Source organism: Gopherus evgoodei, chromosome 4 (assembly GCF_007399415.2).
Source record: "Gopherus evgoodei ecotype Sinaloan lineage chromosome 4, rGopEvg1_v1.p, whole genome shotgun sequence".
Lineage (NCBI taxonomy): Eukaryota > Metazoa > Chordata > Testudines > Testudinidae > Gopherus > Gopherus evgoodei.
The window spans coordinates 52,764,877-52,787,975 of record NC_044325.1 but is presented as its reverse complement, the minus strand read 5'-3'; the positions used below and the strand labels follow the sequence as shown (position 1 = coordinate 52,787,975).

At 43.5% G+C, this 23,099-nt stretch overlaps 1 protein-coding gene across 1 annotated transcript in view; it reads left to right on the top strand.

Annotated features, from left to right (window-relative positions):
* Positions 1–23,099, top strand: part of SCFD1 (sec1 family domain containing 1) — a 168,483-nt gene that overhangs the window by 115,390 nt on the left and 29,994 nt on the right. Inside the window, exon 20 of the mRNA XM_030559349.1 lies at positions 8,626–8,679. Coding sequence (XP_030415209.1) covers positions 8,626–8,679 — 54 coding nt within the window. The remainder of the gene's footprint in view (positions 1–8,625; positions 8,680–23,099) is intronic.

Below are 23,099 nucleotides of genomic sequence, written 5' to 3'. Positions count from 1 at the left end.
CAGCACTCAGGGATTTGTATTCTTTTTTGCTCAACCTCTTTTTCAATTTAATTTATATCTAACTTATACCTTGGAAGTTCCTTTTCTGATATATATTCTTTCAGCAAGACATTGTCAATTCAGTCATTGTCTAAATTCTCCCTGAGTTTATTGTAAGTCTTGCTCAGGCCCTCATCCTGATTACTGCAACCACTTCTCCCTTACAACCACATCACTACCCCCTAGTCTTCCCAAACAAGGTTGCTAAGATAATCTTCCTTGTCTATCACTTGGACAACATTGCTTCCCTTTTAGAATTCCACAACTAGCTTTCATTCTTCCACCAAATCAAATTCATGCTTCTTGTCCTAACCTTCAAGACATTGTATTCTGTTTAGGTACTTGTATCCTGCTCGTCGCAATTGTATCTGCACACCCTTCAATTCTGTCCCATACTTTTCCATTCCTGTTTTTGTATTATGCTTCCTTCTCATACCCCAACTTCCCGCTCTATCAGTGATGCGAGCTCTGTCTGCACCTGCCATAAACATCCATATGCCCCTTTTGCCTGGGAAGCTCCATGATATAATCTATACAGCTGCTTACCATATACTCTTTCAAATCCCTCATTTCTGCTGTGATGTTCAGTTATAGCTAGGCAGGTGATAAGCTGTGACTGTCCCTCTTCCCTTTCCTTCCTTTTCCTGCTCCTTTACTTCTACTAACTTCCCCATTCTTGCCATTCACTCCACCTCCACTTCCAATTTAAAAAATTGAAAAGTAAAATAAAAACAACATAACGAATGAAGCTATGCCAGTTCATCAACATACACGTGTTTTTTGGGTGTACTATACTGAAGGCCCACCAGGGCAGGCATGATCTCTTATTTGTGTCCAGAGTGTTTCCAATGCAGTGGGGATTGGACATTATCATAATATTGTTTACTAATGTTTAGTAATTAGTAATATTTACTAATAATTATCACCATCACCTTTGAACTAACCTGTAAGGCTACTGTCCTTTCTTCCCTCAGTTCTCTACTCAAGCCCTATTTCTGCCACAACACACAAAAGAAATCTGCCACTTGGAATTACTAGGACTAGGGTAGTTGGTGAAAGTTGTATTTAAATAATTCTAAAACAAAAAAAAGAAAAATAACAAATGTGTGTGGGTTTTTAATCTCTAGCTGCTGTCACCATAGATTGTGCATATTTGCCTCCCTTTTTCCCAAGATTAATATGCTATTTACCTTCTTAGTTTGCAAGTTCTTCAGAGCAGGTCGTCATGTCTATCTTCATTTGCACTGTGCCTGGAACTTGAGTTTGACCACAACTTCTGGATGCTATTGGATTATAAATATTAAATAATAACAAGAAGCCCACTTCTACTTATGGTGTTCGAGATAAGATTATGGGCTCTGTAAACCTGCTAAAAAGTAAAATACCAGATTTAACTCATCAGTATTATCCAGTGGTGAAAAATTGGCCTAATCACAAACAATTTAAGCACAACAAATGTAAATGTAATCAAATATAAACATGAGTTAATAAAATTACCTCACTTAACAGTTACAGTAAACTTTGCAGGCTGGCTAGTGTCATAAGCAGGAATTTAATTACAACTTTGTGTTAACATCTTTAGTGCCAGTTAAATAACATTCAACTAAAATAACAAACAAATTCACATAAGCTGCTTAATATTAGTAAGGTTAATGTAAGAAAAGTGAATAAGAAGTCTTTTGTTCTCAGACTTCTTTTATGGTGGGTACTATACAAATTAATACTTCTGTTGTTTCTAATTCATGTAAAACAAAGAATTATAGAAAATAATATAAAGAAATAATATCCAGTCCTGTCGTAACTGAATAAGACATACAAATGTTACCAATTATTTCACTTTTCTAGATGTGTGCTTTTAAAACATAAATCAAATTATATGGTAATAGTTAATTTAACATTTTGCTTGTTCCTGTCATCATTCATATCCATTCTTTTAAAAAGAAGTCACTTTTACTGAAGTTATATAAGCATAGTTAGGTTATTTTCTATTTGGTTTAACCATTTTTTTCCTTTTTAATTTTAATACTTGTTCAAACCAAAGTGTCTGAAGAGCTAGAAAACAATAATGCCTTTGTAAATGATAACCAGTAGCTTTCTATTTAATGGCATTATTGTATATTTTTGCCCCATTAAGGAATTTGAAATTTTTTCCATATACATTTCAACTTGCTGATTAGTAGTCAATTTTACATTTTTGGTACTAGTTTTATATTTATCTCAAATTTAACTTCAAATATTTTTATCTGACTCTCATAATGATGCTTTTATAATAAAAATAAACCAGGGTTAAAATTAAGAAAATGAGAAAAAGTTATACAAATAGAGAGGAACACAAAGATGTGGTAAGGTGCTAAAAGCAAAATGAAAACAAACCCCCCCACACACACAGAAAATCAGTGGCAGAGTTCCAGATATCAAGACCGCTGTTCTAACCACTTTAGATTTCTTTTTTCCCAAACATAGGTGCTGGAACTATTTTTATAGTGGGGGGTACTGATAGTTATTGAACAAAACTGTAAACCCTGTATATGATGGAAACCACTTGAAACCTAGTTCCAGCACCTGTGGTCCCAAACATTTCCCTCAGAGTTTGAGGAACTTGAGTGTTGTCAAACCCTCTTATTTAAGTTACATCAAAATCAAACATTTTCATGTGAGTTATGCAGAATATATCTCCTCACAGAGAGACTACACCCTAAACCTCAATTTAAGTCTTTTGCCTCCTTATGTTTGTTTTATATCAGTATCATTATCAATCCATTCCAACTCTGCTCTTTTTCTTTCTTCCTCAAACATTTTTTACCATTTCTTCCTCATTCTAGTGGGGAAGCTATATGGCCTCCTCATAGTTTTAATTATAGACTCATAGGACTGGAGAGGTCCTCTAGTCCAGTCCCTTGCACTTATGGCAGTACTAAGTATTATCTAGACCATCCCTAACAGGTATTTGTCTAACCTGTTTTTAAAAATCTCCAATGATAGAGATTCCACAATCTCCCTAGACAATTTATTCCAATGCTTAAGCACCCTGACAGGAAGTTTTCCCTAATATCCAACTTAAACTTCCCTTGCTGCAGTTTAAGCCCTTGCTTCTTGTCAATTTTTCTCCCTCCTCCTTGTAACAGCTTTTTATGTACTTGAAAACTGTTATGTTCCCTCTCAACCTTCTCTTTTCCAGACTAAACAAACCCAATTTTTTCAATCATCCCTCATAGGTCATGTTTTCTTGACCTTTAATAATTTTTGTTGCTCTTCTCTGGACTTTCTCCAATTTGTCCACATATTTCCTGAAATGTGGTGCCCAGAACTGGACACAATACTCCAGTTGAGGCCTAATTAGCTTGGAGTAGAGCAGAAGAATTACTTCTTGTGTCTTGCACACAACAGTCCCGCTAATACATCCCGGAATGATGTTTGGGGTTTTTTGACTCTCGTTTAGCATATTGTCAACTATGATCCTCAGATCCCTTTCCACAGTACTCCTTCCTAGGCAGTTCTTTCCCATTTTGTATGTGTGCAACTGATTGTTCCTTCCTAAATGGAGTACTTTACATTTATCCTTATTGAATGTCATCCTGTTTACTTCAGACCATTTCTCCAGATCATTTTGAATTATAATCCTATCCTCCAAAGCGCTTGCCACAACTCCCAGCTCAGTATCATCCGCAAACTTTATAAATGTACTTTCTATGCCATTATCTAAATCATTGATGAAGATTTTGAACAGAACTGATCCCTGCGGGACCCTATTCATTATGCCCTTGAACCACTAATAACTACTCTCTAGGAATGGTTTTCCAACCAATTATGCACTCACCCTATAGTAGCTCCATCTAGGTTGCATTTCCCTAGTTTGTTCATGAGAAGCTCATGTGAGACAGCATCAAAAGCTTTACTAAAGCCAAGATATACCACATCTACCATTTCCCTCTTATCCACAAGGCTTGTTACCCTGTCAAAGAAAGCTATCAGGTTAGTTTGACATGATTTATTCTTGACAAATCCATGCTGACTGTTACTTATCACCTTATTATCTTCTAGATGTTTGCAAATTGATTGTTTAATTATTTTCTCCATTATCTTTCCAGGTACAGAAGTTAAGCTGACTGGTCTGAAATTCCCTGAGTTGTTCTTATTTCCCTTTTTATAGATTGGCACTATATTTGCCCTTTTCTAGTCTTCTGGAATCTCTCCTGTCTTCCATGACATTTCAAAAATAACAGGAGTACTTGTGGCACCTTAGAGACTAACAAATTTATTTGAGCAATAGCTTCTCTTAATTAGCCTCTTACAGTGGTATGGGTACTTCAACCTTTTCATGTTCTTTGTATGTATAAATATCTTCTTACTGTATGTTCCATTCTATGCTGTAACCCACAAAAACTTATGCTGAAATAAATTTTAGTCTCTAAGGTGCCACACGTACTCCTTTTCTTTTTGCTGATACAGACTAACACGGCTGCTACTCTGAAACATTTAAAAAATAATAGCTTATGGCTCGGATATCTCTTTGGTCAGCTCCTTGAGTATTCTAGGATGCATTTCATCAGGCACTGGTGACTTGAAAAATCTAATTTCTCTAAGTAATTTTTAACTCGTTCTTTCCCTATTTTAACCTCTGATTCTACCTCATTTTCACTGGTATTTACTATGTTACACATCCAATCACCACAAACCTTCTTAGTGAAAACAGAAAGAAAGAAGTTGTTATGCACCTAATATATTTATCCTCACAACTTCCCTGTGAGACAGGGAAGTGCTATTATCCCCATTTTCTGGATGAAGAAGTGAGGCACAGAGAAGCTAAATGACACACAGGAGTCTCTAGTGGAGCAGGGAATTGAATCCAGGTTTTTAAAGTCCTAGGCTAGTGCCCTAATCGCTGGACTGTCTTTCCTCTCTGACCTTCATTCTCTCAGCAGATCTCCAAAGTGAATTATTACCTCTCTTACAGCACAATCTCTTTGGATGCATTTAGTTTGGTTTTTCACCCTTTGAGGGTACAAAGCTGCAATTTTTGTGCTTGTTTTACCATATTCCTAGCCTTAGATTACCATGTTTTAATCTTAGTTTGGCTTTTTTATGTTATTGTTCAATTATAGAGCACACATCTAGCATCTCCAGATTTCCCATCTCTTACTTAAGATCTTAACCGCTTTGTTCACATCTTTTTCATGCCTTCAGATCGATGGTTCTCCAAAGTTTGAGGTTCATGACCAAAAATGGCTTAAAACAATGTGGAAAGGACCTTGTTGCTATCTTTTAACCTTGAGACTCACTGTTTTCCTGATGCTATAACATTGTAGTGGTGAATGCTCTCAAACTGCATTCTATTTAGTTTAAAGAAAAAATCTTTTGTCCTGTGTTTCTATTTCCTTGTCACTTGCTCTTGGCCTTCTCATTGCCTCTTCTATTTCATTTGTTATGCCTCAGTTTTATGGATTAGTGAGCAGAATGCAGATGAGGCAATCAAAATTGTATGATAAAGTGCAGAACCACATGGTACATTTTATATGGCACATGTATATTGCCACCTGTATGTGGTGTGTTTATGGCAAATTTAGCAATACAGAAAGTAAATACAGCTAAAACTTGAATTATAAGGCATGTTTAATATTGAATGGATAAAGATCATAGATTTCACTGAGAATCCCATCCTATATTGTTGAATTGGCTTTTAATTTGGGTATATTGTACTGTAATAATAATTAAAAAAAAAAACCCTCCGTCCTTCACCGAGAGCTTTACAATTGTTACAGTAAAGACAATGAAAGCAGTGTAGAGTAATGGTAAAACATTCAGTAGATTGCTTTTTTTACAAATGAGTTAGATAAAAAAGATTAATATTTGAATAAACACACACAGCTCATTATATATTGCACTGATATTGAAATAGAATTAGACCCAAAAATATCAAGAGAATCTGGAGGATCTTATTTTGCAGGATGAGATTTAAGTCCTTTTTTAGCTAATCCCAGGCAAGTAGAATTAAAGCCACCCAGTTGAGTTTCTACTCCAGGCTTATATTTGTGTTGGCCGTTAGAAAAGAACTTTGTAAATACACTTGGATATCAGATCCTTCAGCTGGCTGAACACATTTCCTGAAATTCAACTAGTTTGGCCTACAGAAGAAGCTCAACAGCAGCACACGTTACATAAAAGTGTTAACTATTTATTGTATCAGCATTTTCTTCACTTGGTATTATATCTTCTGCCGGTGTTGCAAATGTACATGGAACTTCTGTTTGTTCTTTATACGGAGAACATTTGTGGCATGAATGATAAAAGAACCGGATATTAACAAATAAATGTCTTTCATAAACTTGATAGTATATTTTGTTAACTTTTGTAATTTCTAACAGAAGATGTTGGCCTTTTCCTTGTCCCACAGCTATCCTATTCCCCACTCTTGTACTCCTTTTGGCACCCATGGACATTGGGCACCCCCAGGGAGAAGCAGACCAGGGGGCATCAGGAGGGTGGGAGGACAGGATGCAGGCTTTTGGTGCTTCCTGGAACAACAGAGATGTAGAAGGAGGGTAGGATCTGGGGCTGAACTGCCAGGCCCCTAGTGGGCATGGTGCTCTTCAACCTGACCACCTATCTGGGTACTGGGTAATGTGTGGGGAAGAGTGAGAGTCAGCAGGAGGGGTGTCATAAACAGATAGCTAAGGGTTAATGTCTCTTTCACCTATAAAGGGTTAACAAACAGTGACCTGTAAACACCTGACCAGAGGACCAATCAGAAGACAAGATACTTTCAAATCTCGTGGGAGGGAAGCCTTTGTTTGTGGGTTTGGGGTTTGGCTTTGTTCTCTCTGGGTCCTGGACGGGACTAGAGGTGCAACCAGGTTTCTGCCAATCTCCCTGCTACAGTCTCTTATCTATTCAGAATTGTGAGTAAGAAAAGGCAGTCAGTCTTTTAAGTTGTTTTTTTTTTTCATTTACATATGTGTACTTGCTGGAAGTAGCTTAAATTGTGTTTCTGCTGGAGAAAGTTTCTTTCTATTGTTTATAAGTTAAAAGACCCTGTAACTGTATCTAAAGTGCAGAGATAAACCTTTTACTTTTTCTTTCTTTCTTATTAAAAGTTTTGCTTTTAAGACCTGTTTAATTTTTTTTCTCCTAGTTAAGGTTCATGGGAATTGGTGGGGAGAAGGGAAGGATAAATTTTCTCTTTGTGTTATATTCACGCAGCTTGTATTACCTCTGAGTGAGGGGGAAGGTAACACTCCTCCCGGTGTGGTGATTCAAAAAGTTGAATCAGGGGATCTCCTAGTGTTCCCAGGGCAGGAAGGAGCTGGGAGGAAGAAGGGAGGGGGGAAGGAATGGCTTATTTCCCTTTGTTGTGAGACTCAAGGAATATGGGTCTTGGGGTCCCCTGGGAAGGTTTTGGGGGGACCAGAGGGTATCAGGCCCTAAAAAAATTCCTGATTGGTGGCAGCGATACAGATCTAAGCTGGTAATTAAGCTTAGGGGAATTCATGCTAGTACTCATATTTTGGACGCTAAGGTCCAGAATTGGGAATTATACTTGACAAGGGGAGTATGTGTGGAGCTGGGTGCAGTGGGGAGAGCACAGTTCTGGTTGCAGAAGCAGCATGAGAGTTCAGGCCTCGGTATGGGGAAGTGGTGGGGGAGAGCTCAGGGCTGGATGCAGGTGCAGTAGAGAGAGAGCTCTGGGCCCCCTCCTCAGGAAAATTCTGGTTGCACCAGATTGGAGGGCGGTTGTTGCCGTCCTCAACCCTCGTATCAGTCTTTAGGGACTGTTACAAGCCAAATAATCTAAGACTGCCCTAAACTATGCAGTGGATAGAACAGGCCCTAGAATCCAGAAGTTGCAAATGGCTCCTACCTCAGCTTACTGAATGCAGCTAAGGATTCAGCCACAATCTTGAAAAAAAGAATTCCTGTATATCTAGAGAAGCAAACTGTGGATTTTTTTAAACAAATCAAGTTTTTAAAGCATGTCCTTGCCTGCTTAAAAACTGCTAAATAAGACCAAGCTCACTAGGCCTATGGTATGGCAAACAATTTCAAGAATGTGGTACGTGAACTTGTATAAGTCTTATGATTTGAGTGGTGGGGGTTGTAAAAAAATTGAAATTTAAATCTGTTGTTTGCTGGAGGCAGCTGCTTATTTGACCAAGGAAGAGTAGCAAAAGAAAGGGAAGGAGCATGTTTCTCAAATATAGTCTGCTCTAGGAGATGCACTGTTCTATGGAGATTATACTCTAGTTCTTCATTATTTCATTTCATTTTAATCTAAAATAAGTCATTTATACTGCAAGTATATGGTTACTCTTTAAAAAGCAATTTTACCTACCCCTTTTAAAAAATCATTGGTATTCATTTGAGTTACTTTAAAATTTCTGGACCTATTAACTATTCTGTACATAAAATAACCTAGAACAGTTATTTTCCCTACAGAACATTACAGTAAAGCAGCTCAAAGTAAGAGATTTGAGTGTGCTGTAAATTACAAAATTCAACATTCCATATAATATAGTTGGGCTGCTGAACAGCTTCTGCATATTTCTTAGTAAACATTTTTGCAACTCACTGGTTTCAAATTCTCTTCCACAGAATCTACCAGTCACACGTATCCTAGACAACCTTATGGAGATGAAGTCAAATCCGGTAAGTATAATTATATTCATTTTAGGCAAAGAGATGGAAAACCAGATCTTTTCAATTCTGATGCACATAATATTGCTGCCACATCATGTTGTTAATGTAGCAGCAAATAATTCTGGTCTCCCTGTATTTTGATTTAAACTATAACAATTTTCACAGTTATTGTTTTGTTTATATAGGAGTCTGGAGTCAAAAATAATTTGATCAGATTACTAGTTTGTGAAGTATTTAAAGATTATGTTACAATGCATCTTCACAAGGGAGCCAAATTAAGATTTCACAGGTAACTTTAATGCTGTCATTTGCTAACTTCTGAGTGCTTGATTTTTGCAACCTTAATGTTCTTTAACATAGTTTTTTGCATGTAATAGTATAACAGACTTTTTCCATTCATAGATCTAACTATAACCATATCTTCAAATTTGGCAACTCCAGATTTCTATGTTGCGTTGGTAGCACAGGTGTCTGGATGCTGGGGCTAAAGCGTCCCCAAATACACACATTGTTACAGGGAAAAAGAGGATGCAAGGGCCAGCTGGGTGGGGGAAGGGGAGAGACAACATTTTAACAAGGTGTACGAGGAAAGCCAAAGAGCCAGATGGTTCACCACCTAACTCACTTCATCCTTGAAAGAGAGAGTGTGTTCCTGTGGTTCTATATCATTCCTTTCCTCTGATGGGGATTGGAATTCTTGATCTTTCCAAATTGAAGAACAGTTTGCAGGTTAGGACTGCCTCTTTTTCCTGTTGGAATCCAGTCCAGGCCACCACAGCTTCCTGCCACCAGCAACCCCTTTCTTGATTGGCAGTGGGGAAAATTGGAGAGTTTAGGGAAAAGAAGGCATGATGATGCAGTAGACTGGAGGGGAAAGTCAATAGAAGGAAGGAGGGGAAAAGTAGAAGTAAAGATGGAATGTTTAGAGAGAAGCAGAGAGAGATGCTGAGAGACACTGAAGTAAAGAAACCAAGGCTGAAAATCAAACAAAAATGAAAGGAAAAAAGGAAGAAGAAAAACATCGAACACATTCTGTACAGGAAAAAAATTAGAACAAACCCTTATAGACAGTGTTCAAAGGGCAATGGAAGATTTACTTCTTTGCCTTGCTCTAACTAGAATGACTCTCACTGGAGGAAGTATTTGCTTAAAAAATTCCATTATCTGGAATCTGCCATTATTGTATGTAAATAACTTGTGATAGTGTTGTGTGATTCAACTTCTGGGTTTTGTCACCGAGTTTGACAGAGTCCCTTATTACTCACAAATGCTAATTGAACTTCTGTACCACACCATTCTACTGTATTCTATATATACCACATGTTTTTACAGGCAACTACTTTAGAAAATGTTAGTGTTTTCAAAAATTATTTGTATTTCTTCTACTTTTTCTCTGTCTATAATCCAGGTGGGATTTTGTACAGGAAAAGAAATATACAGCTATACAAATGTAATACACCTCTACTTCGATATAATGCCGCCCGATATAACACGAATTTGGATATAACGCGGTAAAGCAGTGCTCCAGGGGGGCGGGGCTGTGTACTGCGGTGGATCAAAGCAAGTTCAGTATAACATGGTTTCACTTATAACGCGGTAAGATTTTTTTGACTCTCAAGGACAGCATTATATCAAGGTAGTGGTGTATCTCACAAAACTGTTGTTCAAGCTGATGAGGAGATGAGGGGGATTTCCTTGCCTGTGATAGACTTCATCTTCTTTGGATGTTACTAAATCATCCTATCTAAGGATCATCTGAGCAAATTTTTGTAAATTGAATGCACCAGATTCCCCAAACAACCATGTGCTTTAAAAAATACAATGTAGAATATTGCTGCACTCTTTGCAGGAACTTTATCCCCCTCTACTAGTTAGTTGATGCTTTTGGGGATGCTCAGAACTGGGCCACTTGCACCCACCATTTAGGGTGACCAGATGTTCCAATTTTATAGAGACAGTCCTCATTTGGGAGGCTTTTTCTTTTATAGACACCTGTTACCTCCCACGCTGTCCCGATTTTTTACACTTTCTGTCTGGTCACCCTACCACCATTCCATCTCCACCTCTTGCACAGAGGAGTGAGCTGGGCAAACCCAGGAAAACAACATCGTTTTGCCTTTCTGCAGATCTTCCCCACACCTAAATATCAGTTATGTGGAGATGTGCAGGGAAATAACTAAAACAAGTGCCAAGAAATAATTGAACATACAAACTAGCCTGTAGTAAATGTAATTGACTGCTAAATCACAAACAGTAAAAACAAATTCTCTGGCTAACAGAGTCAATGAATGAAGCCAAGAAAGGAGGTTGTTTCTCAGGAAAAGTATAGGTGACCTTGTAGTAACTTCTAAAGGCAAGATGCTGCATATAATATTTCTATAATCTACCAGTAGGTGTCACTCAGAGCATTAAAGTGGAGAACCTAAATTAAGAAGGCTCACAGACAATGAAAATGAAAAGTTTTGAATAAATATTCAGCTTCCTCAGTCTACAAGTTTAAGAACTGGTCTGGAAAAGGTCACATTTCATATACTGTATTTTTGCTGGCTTGGTATTCTCACATTGTACTGCCATGGAGAGAATAGCCAAGATCACTTAGATAATTTCAGGGTATAGTTGACTATTTCACTAGGTCATATTAAAACATGGGGGTTATTGATTCAATCCCCTCTATTATAGTGGAGATTTACAACATGAATTGCTGCCATGTTGAAGACTAGGATTCAGGACCAAAATCAGGAATCCCATCCTCCAAGCCAACGGAGACCAGGCAAGCCCCAAAGAGCAGCTCTTTTAACCTCTATGTGAAAGGCTGCCAGTAGTTTGCTGAACACGTACTTCCTCTGGGCTTATTAAAAGAGAAGCATCAGTAGCCTTTGGGGGATGTCATATATTTGGGCTTGCAATAGAAGCAGCAATTGTAGAAAACTAAAACTGGATCTATAAGGAAAAATGAATGACACATGGAATTACACTAGTGTGGCCTTTGTTCATGTTCTAACGTATTGAGTCCTTCCATCCCCAAAACAGGCAAGAATAGCCACTTGTCCTGCTGGCAAAAGATAAGATACAGAAAAGAAAGCTAAAAAGCTGATGTTTTTCTACAGAACTTGAGGAAATCTCCATTTAAGGGATTGGACTCTTACCTGCTAAGTCCTGTAGTAGATGTGTGAAACGCACATAGGTATAAATGTCTGTCTTGCATAGAAACTAGATAAAATACTATCGACATAGAAATGATATATCAATCATTGCAAATTATATACCTACATTCAAATCACATGCTAAATATAAAATGCTACACTAAAGTAATGTGAAATGTAAAAGCTTTTCTACTACCAGTGGCCACAAATGTTACTTTGTCAATTGTAATTTAAAATTATTCTGGAATACATTTCAGAGTGCTGTGTTTTTTTGCCATGGGGACTTTCAGAACTCTGCCGAGCAAAATAGATATAAAGTTCTCTTAAATCTGCCTCAATATGGTATTGTGTGTTTCTCAAATACTCTCCTCCCTGCTGCTTGTCCTCTCCCAAAGGGACAGCTATGAGGAAGGAGAAATGAGCCCCATGCCTATGGTTTCTGATCCTTTCAACAGAAACAGGAACTGAAGAACAGTTCTTAGGGGCAGTAACACTACCCTCTAATGTTTTTAACTTATGCCTGGGTTGGTTGACTATAATGGAATTTTTTTCTTAGAATACTTTAACACATTTGTTCAGTAACTTCATTTGTTGATGACCTTAGAGTGATTTGTTCTATTGTCTTGGGTCTTAACATTTGTTTGATCAAAATAGGGTTTAAAATACATTTCCTTTCTTTTCAGATGTGTCATATATTTCCTAGATCAGTGGTTTTCAAACTTTTTTCTGACGACTCAGTTGAAGAAAATTATTGATGACCATGACCTAACGGAGCTGGGGCAGAGGGTTTTGGTGTGTGAGAAGGGCTTAGGGCTAGGAAAGAGAGTTGGGGTGTGGGGGTGAGGGCTGCCAGATGAGGCCAAGAATGAGGAGTTCAGAGTGTGGGAGGAGGCTCGGGCTGGGGCAGAGGCTTGGGGTGCGGGAGGGTATCAGGGCTCTGGGCTGGGGGTGCTTTGGGCTGGGGGTGCAGGCTCTGGAGTGGGGCCAGGGTTGAGAAGCTTGGGGTGCAGGAAGGGGTTCTGGGTTTGGGGGGGCTTAGGGCTTGGGCAGAGGATTGGGGCCTGGGGTTCGGGTGCAGGCTTACCTCAGGCAACTCCTGGTCGGCAGTACAGTAGGGTGCTAAGGCAGGCTTCCTGCCCGTCCTGGCACCGAAGACCACGCTGCGCCCTGGAAACAGCCAGTAGCAGGTCCGACTCCTAGGCAGAGGCATGCCAGCGGCTCCGTGCAGCTCTTGCCTGCAGGCAGCACCACCACCACCCCCCAGCTCCCATTGGCCGGGCCAGTGCTCGGGGAGGGGCAGCACGTAGAGTCCCATGCCGCTCCCCCCCACCTAGGAGCTGGACATGCTGCTGGCCGCTTATAGGGCGCAGCATGGTGTCAGAACAGGTAGGGACTAGCCTGTCTTAGCCGAGCAGCACCGTCGACGGGACTTTTAATGGCCCAGTCGGTGATGCTGACCAGAGGTGCTTACATTCTGTGACCCAGTACTGGGTCGCGACCCACAGTTTGAGAGCCACTGTCCTAGATATTGGTCTAAATAAAGAGTCACAACTTCAGGATTTTGTTTTTTAAGAGAATTCTTGATAATTAACCCATAAATCTTAGTGCAGAGTAGTTACTTTCATTGATTAGGGATAACTTGCTTAAATGTTTGCAAGTTAAATCAGTGTTATAAAGTTTGTTAAAATATTCATCTTAAGAAAAGATAATATGGTTTTAACATGTTATACTGTCAAAGAAAAGAAAGTTTTCAGCCATTAACCCCCTGCCCCCTACTATTATAGTATTACAAAGAATTATAAACCCTTTAGGAAATGACTTGAGATTTGACAAGTGGTACTGCATGTAAGTTGTCCTCTTATGTCTCATAAGTAATCCACGGATGTCTTACTTTAGGACAAAGTAATCAGAAAATGTATTTTTCTCTCAAGAGACAATACAGGTTGAACCTCTCTAGTTCGGCAACCTCGGGAACTGACCATTGCCGAACCAGAGAATTTGCTGAACCATGGGAGCTCAGTAGTCTAGCAAGCGAGTCTCTTTTTATTTTTATCTCGCTGAGGTGAATAAATAAAACAGCGCTTGCAACACCGCCTAGCCATGGCTTACCGTCTCTCTTCATAACAAAGTGCTAGTGTTGTTATACAATTTTACTGTATTGGCACAAGGAAATAAGTATATAAAGTGTAAAAAATATAAAATAATATGAAAAAGAAATAGATGATGATACAGGTAAATCTATAATTTACTTACCTAAAATGATGCCTGAATTCTGCTTCCAAAGTGATGTGACAAGAAATGCTAACTCAAATTACATTTGAGTTATATCCGAGGTCTCTGCTGTAGGTATATGCAGGGTAGATGAAGTGGCGGCAACAGGATTTTTTACTGTAAAGTGCTGCTCACCACTCCTCTTCACTACCTTTAACCAATCTTCTAGCTTGGCTTGTCTCATGTATTTTGGTTTTTCTTTAATGAGTTTTTCTCGTATCATGTAGAGAGACATGATCTCTTGCTCAGAAGTGAAATGTCTTTGCTCCAGACCGTCTATTACATTTGTTGCCAACGAATGCATTTATCTATAGAAATTTTTTCTGTGACATACTCCTCATCATCTTCATCACCATCACTGGCGTCTTTGTTATTTTCGTTTTTTCCCTGCTGTACCATTTGCACGATTTCTTCATCCATTATATGACTAGCGATTTGTGCATCTTTGTCGACTTCCATCCAGTCTAGTACATTTTCCTCTCCCAAATGCTTGGCCAGCTCAAGCACTACAGGGTGAGACATACCGCTGGCATACTCCATTAACTCGCTAACAATTTTTTGGCTTTCAGACCCTTGAAATCCAGCGAACTTGGACTCATCATTGACATCAGGACTGTCCTGAATCAGTGCGATACAGTTTGAGGATAAATACAGTACCACCACATTATCTTTGACAAGTAGCTGGGCTTTATGTTCTTATGTTCTTATTATGTTTTTTAGAGTGGACAGAGCAATTGTCGAAAATCAGCAAATTTGGCACTTTGGATCCAGACCTACAGAGGGCTCTTGCCTCCAGTACAAAGTATTTCTCAAACCACTTGAGACCTAGATTAGTCGTTATCCATCCCTTTTGGTTGCCATGGTATATCACTGGGAATATTTTCACCCCTTTGAATGCATTGGGTTCACACTTTTCCCAATAACCGTGAGCTTGCATTTGTACATGCCTGCTGCATTGCTACAACCAAGGACAGTTACCCTGTCCTCCTACTCCTTCGTACTAGATGGTGGCCCCTCTGCATCAGTAACTAACATTTTTTTAGGCATACGACACCAATAGAGAGCAGTTTCATTGGCATTGTATACCTGCTCTGAGGATAATTTCTAATTTGCAACTAAGGCCTGGTCTACACTGGGGGAAGCGGGGAGATTGATCTAAATTACGCAACTTCAGCTACGTGAATAAGATGATCCCTCACTCTCGCAGATCCTGGGAGACAGGCCAGTCCTCGCTTATAGACAGCCTCCCAACCTGAAACAAATACTCACCAGCAGCTGCACACCATACAACATAAACACTAACCCAGGAACCTATCCTTGCAACAAAGCCCGATGCCAGCTCTGTCCACATATCGATTCAAGTGACACCATCATAGGACCTAATCACGTCAGCCACACTATCAAAGGTTCGTTCAGCTGCACATCTACCAACGTGATATATGCCATCATGTGCCAGCAGTGCCCCTCTGCCATGTACATTGGCCAGACCGGACAGTCTCTTCGCAAAAGAATAAATGGACACAAATCTGACATCAGGAATCATAACATTCAAAAACCAGTGGGAGAACACTTCAGTCTCTCTAACCACTCAGTGACAGACTTGAAGGTGGCAGTTTTGCAACAAAAAAACTTCAAAAACAGACTCCAAAGAGAGACTGCTGAACTCGAATTAATATGCAAATTAGACACAATTAACTCAGGCCTTAACAGAGACTGGGAATGGCTGGGTCATTACACTAATTGAATCTATTTCCCTATGTTAAGTTCTCCTCACACCTTCTATGGGTCATCTTTATTATCACTTCAAAAGTTTTTTTTCCCCTGCTGACAATAGCTCATCTCCATTGATTAGACTCTTCCTGTTGGAATGCATACTTCCATCTTTTCATGTTCTCTGTATGTATAAATATTTCCTGTCTGTGTGTTCCATTCTGTGCATCTGAAGAAGTGAGCTGTAGCTCACGAAAGCTCATGCTGAAATAAATTTGTTAGTCTCTAAGGTGCCACAAGTACTCTTGTTCTTTTTGTAGCTGAACTCGACATATTTACATCTACTTACCACGGTGTCTTCACTTCAGTAAGTCGAGAACTGACACTCTCCCGTCGACTTCTCCTACACCTCTCACCCTGGTGGAGTACCAGAGTTGACAGGAGAGCGCTCGGCGATCAACTTACCATGTCTAGACTAAACGTGATTAAATCAACTCCCGCTGGATCGATCGCTGCCCGTCGATCCAACAGGTAATGTAGACAAACCCTAACTGCAAATTCGTCAATTTACTTAGTGGCAGCTTCCATATCTGTCCTTCTTTTTCACTGCACACACGATGTAGACTAATGCCATGCCTGTTTTTAAATTTCTGTAGCCATCCTTGTGAATAGTCACACTCATGTTGCAGGTTAAGTTCTTTGTGGAATATTTTTGCTTGTGCCATCATCATCTCACCTGAAATGCTAACATCTTTGTTCCTACGAAGCGTGAACCAATGTATAAGCGCAGTATCTAAATCACTGCTTTTCTCCTCCTTCAATGTCTTATGAACATTCATACTTTTTTTTACTGTCACTTTTGGCAAAAAAAAATTAAGGATTTGATTCTTTTGCTTCTTCACATCATACACTGTAGATGACCATACACTGTAAAACTCCCACAAGGCACGTACCAATGTGCCCTTTTCCAGCTTCTGCAGCAATTCCACCTTTTGCAGTACGGATATTGACACATGCTTATGCTTAGCAGAATTACCAACATTTCCACTGCTCGCTCGTCTCTTAGAAGACATATTTAGGGGTAAACTAGAGCTAAATAACAGCACCGAATGCTGAAAGCCAGGACTGGCGGGACTTTACCAGACCATGGGAAACTTGGCCTCACCCATGATAAGCGGACATCTGGCTAACTAAAATCATGCCAGACCACAGATGTTGCCAGACCAGAGAGTGCTGGACTAGAGAGGTTCAACCTGTATTTATTTGCATTTCTGATTATCCACATAGTTAAAATAAAGGCTTTTTAAAGTAGTGATATATCTGAATGGCATGTATTCAAGAGTATGACTTTCAAGAAATATTATCCCTTGCAATGAATTTAATATCTTTCCAGTTTATTATGCATCTTCTATGAGAGAGACATATCTATCTTATGTATATTAAAATAACTATTTTTAAAACAGCTTATTTTTATCAAATGAGTAATGTTAGCTTTTACCATTGCTTGTCTAGAAAAATCTTTTACGTCTGGAATGGAAGAATATGTGTGCTGTTAAACTAAAATTTTTTTATCTTGAAAATTGGGGTGTTGTACCTTAATTTTAAATCTTAATTTGTATTTTGAATTGCTCAAAGTTGGATTCAACCCTACTTTTAGTAGGCAGCTGCACTCATTCAGTATTTATGACTTGTGGGACCTCTCCTCTAGAATTACTTTGTAATAGGGTGGGACGAGCAGGAGGAGTGTTTAATTAGCTTTTCTGGCAATTTTTAACAGTAAGTTTTAAAAGCTGTGCTTTTGAATCTCTGTAGAGAAGCCTGTATGGACTTTAAATCTAAATCAAGTTTTCCTGTCTTGCCCTCCCCCCGTGCCTGGCGCCGGCCCATGCCCAGCTCACCAGGGTTTAAACAGTGCTCAACCTGCAAGAAGCTGATGCCAATGAGTGATCCCCACGACGCCTGCCTGAAGTGCCTTGAGGAATCACATATCTCTGAAAAGTGCCGCATTTGTAAGGCATTTAAGCCAAGAACAAAGAAGGAGAGGGATCCGCGCTTAAAGACCCTCTTAATGGAAGCAGCGCTTAACCCTCCAGCCTCGACGCTGAGCGCCGGCTCCGCTCCAGCACCGGACAGACGCCGCGGCACCAGCCTTCCCCAGCACCGGGCCCAGAAGCAAGGCCTTCAGTGTCTGCCACTCCAGCCACGCAGACGCGGACGGAGCGCCCGGCACCATCTACTGCCGCGGCACCGATGATAGGGATTCTGTCGACTCTGGGCCTGGGAGGTCCGTCGAGTCCGGTCCTTCACAGCTCCCCCATAAGATCTGGGATCGAGCTAGTGGTTCCCTCGACGCCGGAGACATTTGCTTCGGCTCGGGACCTGATTGCTTTAACTGAGCCTACGCTACCTCAACATCCGGTGCAGGTTCTGCAGTCAAAGGGCAAGCCTACGGCCTTGCGAGCTCCATCTCTGGGTTCACTGAGCCGGCACCAATCCCCATCAAGATCCCAGCACCGTGGACGATCTCGGTCAGGACGCCGCTCGCAGTCCCGGCACCGCTCCCCGCGGCGGTACCGGTTGTACTCGCAGTGCCGATCCTCTTCACGGAGATCCCGGTACTTTGGGCACCATTCTGGCTCTAGCCACCGCTACCGGCACCGAGATTCCAGAAGCCACTCCCATCGTCGGCGTTTGGCATCCTGGTCGACCTCCCGGTACCGCGCTGGTAGTAGGTCCCGGTCTCGATCCCGGCACCGGTCCCCGGCACTGAGGAGGTCGACGTCGTCTAGACAGAGGGACCCTTATCAGTCCCGTTCGGCTCCACCTTGGCCATCCTGACAGCCGTCTGTCTCCTCTCAGACAGACAGCGCGTACGCCATGGACGCGGACAGACCTGCTGCTCTCTTCCAGGAGCCCCTTCCTCAGGAGCATGGACCACAGCAGTGGGGCTTCTGGACCCCCTGGGCATATCATCAAGCCCAAGGGCAGCAACAGGTTCCCCCGCGTCCAGCAACTTCAGAGCACAGGGCTCCAGAGGCCACACTGTCTCGTCCTCCCCTGTCCCCTGCAGAGGAGGGATTGTCTCACCAGAGGGACCCTGACCTCCCTCCAGAGCCGGAAGCATTGCTCCAAACGGAGCATCCTGCAGATCCACTTCTGCCGGGGGTCTCCTCGTCATCCTCCCCAGATGAGGCAGTGGCTGGAACAACATCCACCAGCCCTCCTCCGCTCGACCTCAGAGCGCATCAAGACCTCCTCCGGTGCATGGCGCAAAACATGAATTTGCAAGCCAAGGAGGTCTCAGAAATTGAGGATCTGGTGGTGAGCATATTATCTGCAGATGCTCCCACTCGCGTCGCCCTCCCCTTTATACGGACCATTCAGGCCAATGCCACTACCATCTGGCAGTCGCCGGCATCAGTTCCCCCCGCGGCACACGGCGTGGAATGCAAATACATGGTGCCCTCAAAAGGGTATGAGTATCTCTATGTCCACCCACCCCTGTGCTCCCTCGTCGTACAATCTGTGAACGAGAGGGAGCGTCATGGCCAACAGGCCCCGGCATCGAAGTCTAAAGAAGCGAGGCGCATGGACCTGCTTGGCCGAAAGGTCTATTCTGCAGGCGCTCTCCAGCTTCGGGTGTCCAACCAACAAGCTCTCCTTAGCCGCTACACTTACAACACCTGGGCGGCAGCAGACAAATTTAAGGAGTTGCTTCCACAAGATGCACGTCAGGAATTTGCGGCAATCCTTGACGAGGGCAAGAAGGTGGCACGTACTTCTCTGCAAGCATCCCTCGACGCCGCAGATTCGGCTGCCAGGACTCTGGCTTCTGGCGTGACCATGCCAGGCTTTCCTGGCTTCAGGTCTCTGGTCTTCCTCCAGAGCTCCAATACACCATTCAGGACCTCCCGTTTGAAGGCCAGGGCCTGTTTTCGGACAAGACCGACCCCAGGCTGCAAAGCCTTAAAGACAATAGGGTCATTATGCGCTCCTTGGGGACGCATACACCCGTCACCCAGCACAGACCCTTCCGGCCTCAACAGCAGTGCCGGCCCTACCCTCAACCTCGCCAGAGGCGGGACTTCGCCAGACGCCGAAGTAGGAATGGCCGGCGTAGACAATCGGGCAACCAAGGGGGGCAAAACCAGAGCTCCTCCAAGGCTCTCTCTGGCCCAAAGCCTTCATTTTGAAGGTGCGTCCGAGGGCGCTGCACCAGTTTCCCTCCCGGATCCATCCCCGCCCTTCTCCAACCGTCTTTCGTTTTTCCTCCTGGCATGGTCCCGACTGACATCAGACCGTTGGGTCTTATGCACATTACAAGCTGGATACCATCTGCAGTTTGTTTTGCGCCCCCCCTCCCATCCCCCTCCTCCGTCCCCCTTCAGGGACCCCTCTCACAAGCAACTCCTTATCCAGGAGGTGCAGACACTCCTCGACAAAGGAGCCATAGAGGAGGTTCCAGAAGCCCAGCGGGGCAAGGGCTTTTACTCCCATTACTTTCTGATCCCCAAAGCCAAGGGAGGCCTCAGACCTATCCTCGACCTGCACGAACTCAACAGATACGTCGTGAAGTTGAAGTTCCGTATGGTATCCTTGGGGACCATTATCCCATCCTTGGATCCTGGAGACTGGTACGTCGCCCTCGACATGCAAGACGCGTATTTTCATATAGCCATCTTCCCGCCGCACAGACGGTTCCTTCGGTTCGTGATCAACCGCTGCCACTATCAGTTCGCGGTCCTCCCATTCGGCCTCTCCACGGCCCCGAGGGTGTTCACCAAATGTATGGCTATAGTCGTCGCCCACCTCCATCGCAGCCGCATACATGTATTTCCATACCTCGACAACTGACTGATTCAGGGGTCATCAGAGGCGCAAGTCCTCAGCCATGTCCGCATAGTCAGCAGTCTCTTCGAGAACTTGGGCCTCATCCTCAATATAGAAAAGTCAACGCTAATCCCCACTCAGAGGATATAGTTTATCGGAGCACTTCTGGACTCGACTCTGGCCAGAGCTGTTCTTCCTCTAGCAAGGTTCCAGACCTTGACGGCCATTATACGACGACTGCAGTGAGCACCCTTGACCTCCATACGTACGTGCCTAACTCTATTGGGCCACATGGCGGCTTGCACGTTTGTCACGGCGGCTTGCACGGCTGCACATGAGGCCCCTCCAGTCCTGGCTCATCAGTCAGTACCGTCCGGCCCGGCACCCTCTGGATGCGATTGTTACCGTTCCCCAGGAGGTATTAGGTTCCCTGAGGTAGTGGCTGGACCAGTCCGTGGTATGTGCTGGGTTGCCGTTCCATCCACCCCAGCCTTCGGTGTCCCTGACAACGGACGCCTCAGATCTAGGTTGGGGGTCCCATCTCGGAACCCTACAGACACAAGGTCGGTGGTCACCTCACGAATTAGCCCTCCACATCAACGTACGGGAACTGAGGGCAGTCCGCCTTGCTTGCCAAACATTTCATCTTCAACTTCAAGGTCGCTGTGTCTCGGTATTCACCGACAACACCACGACCATGTATTACATCAACAAGCAGGGCGGTATGAGGTCCTCTGCCCTGTGTCAGGAGACCATGAGGCTTTGGGACTTCTGCATAGCCCACTCAATTCACCTCATTGCGTCCTACCTTCCCGGGGTTCGGAACACGCTGGTGGATCATCAGAGCAGATCCTTCCTTTCCCACGAGTGGTCCCTTCGCCCTGACGTTGCCCTTTCGCTCTTCCAGAAGTGGGGATGTCCCCGGATGGACCTCTTTGCGTCCCGAGGGAACAGGAAGTGCCAAATGTTCTGCTCCTTTCAAGGCCGGGAACCAGGTTCAATAGCAGATGCCTTCCTTATCCCCTGGGCGACGCATCTGTTCTACGCATTCCCTCCGTTCCCGCTCGTCCACAAGGTCCTTCTGAAGGTGCGCAGGGACAGGGCCCGCTTGATCATGATAGCTCCAGTGTGGCCCAGGCAGCATTGGTACTCCATGTTGCTGGACCTGTCTCTGGCCGACCCTGTCCCCCTGCCCCTTCACCTAGACCTGATCACTCAGGACCACGGCAGGCTACATCACCCAGACCTGCAGTCCCTGCACCTTACGGCGTGGCTCCTGAATGGCTGACCCAGTCCGAGCTCCGTTGCTCTACCCCAGTGCGGCAGGTGCTCCTGGGCAGCAGGAAGCCTTCTACCAGAGCGACTTATTCAGCGAAATGGAAGCGCTTCACCTGCTGGTGTGTGGAACGCAGTCTCCTCCCCGCTCAGATCTCTATTGCCATTGTCTTGGACTACATCTGGTCCCTTAAGGAACAGGGCCTGGCAATATCATCTCTTCGGGTTCATCTGGCGGCCATCTCCACTTTTCACCCGGGGGAGGGTGGCCAATCGGTGTTCTCTCACCCTATGGTGACGAGATTCCTTAAGGGATTGGAGCGTCTTTACCCCCAGGTTCGACGCCCTACCCCTACCTGGGACCTGAACCTAGTTCTCACCCAGCTCATGTCCCCTCCATTTGAGCCATTAGCGACTTGCTCCCTGCTCTATCTCTCCTGGAAAACTGCCTTCCTGGTGGCCATCACCTCAGCCAGACGGGTGTCGGAGCTCCGGGCTCTCACCGTTGATCCCCCCATACGGTGTTCCACAGGGACAAGGTCCAGCTGAGACCGCACCCAGCCTTTCTCCCCAAGGTGGTCTCAGCCTTTCACATCAACCAGGACATCTTTCTCCCTGTATTTTTCCCGAACCCCCACTCGTCCTGCAGGGAACAGCAGCTCCACTCGCTGGATGTCCGTCGAGCGCTTGCATTTTATATAGAGAGGACCAAGCCATTCCACAAAACCCCCAACTGTTTGTGGCGGTAGTGGAACGGGCCAAGGGGTTACCTGTTTCCACTCAAAGAATCTCCTCGTGGGTAACGTCCTGTATCCGAGCCTGTTATGACTTGGCTCATACCCCTCCGGGTCACATGACTGCGCACTCTACCAGGGCTCAAGCGTCATCGACAGCTTTCCTTGCCCACGTGCCCGTCCAGGAGATCTGTAGGGCGGCGACCTGGTCCTCCGTTCATACCTTCGCTTCCCATTATGCCCTGGTCCAGCAGTCCATAGATGACGCGGCCTTCGGCTCCGCAGTGCTACACGCCGCGACTTGTCACTCCGACCCCACCGCCTAGGTAAGACTTGGGATTCACCTAACTGGAATGGATATGAGCAAGCACTCGAAGAAGAAAAGACGGTTACTCACCTTTGTAACTGTTGTTCTTCGAGATATGTTACTCATATCCATTCCACACCCACCCTCCTTCCCCACTGT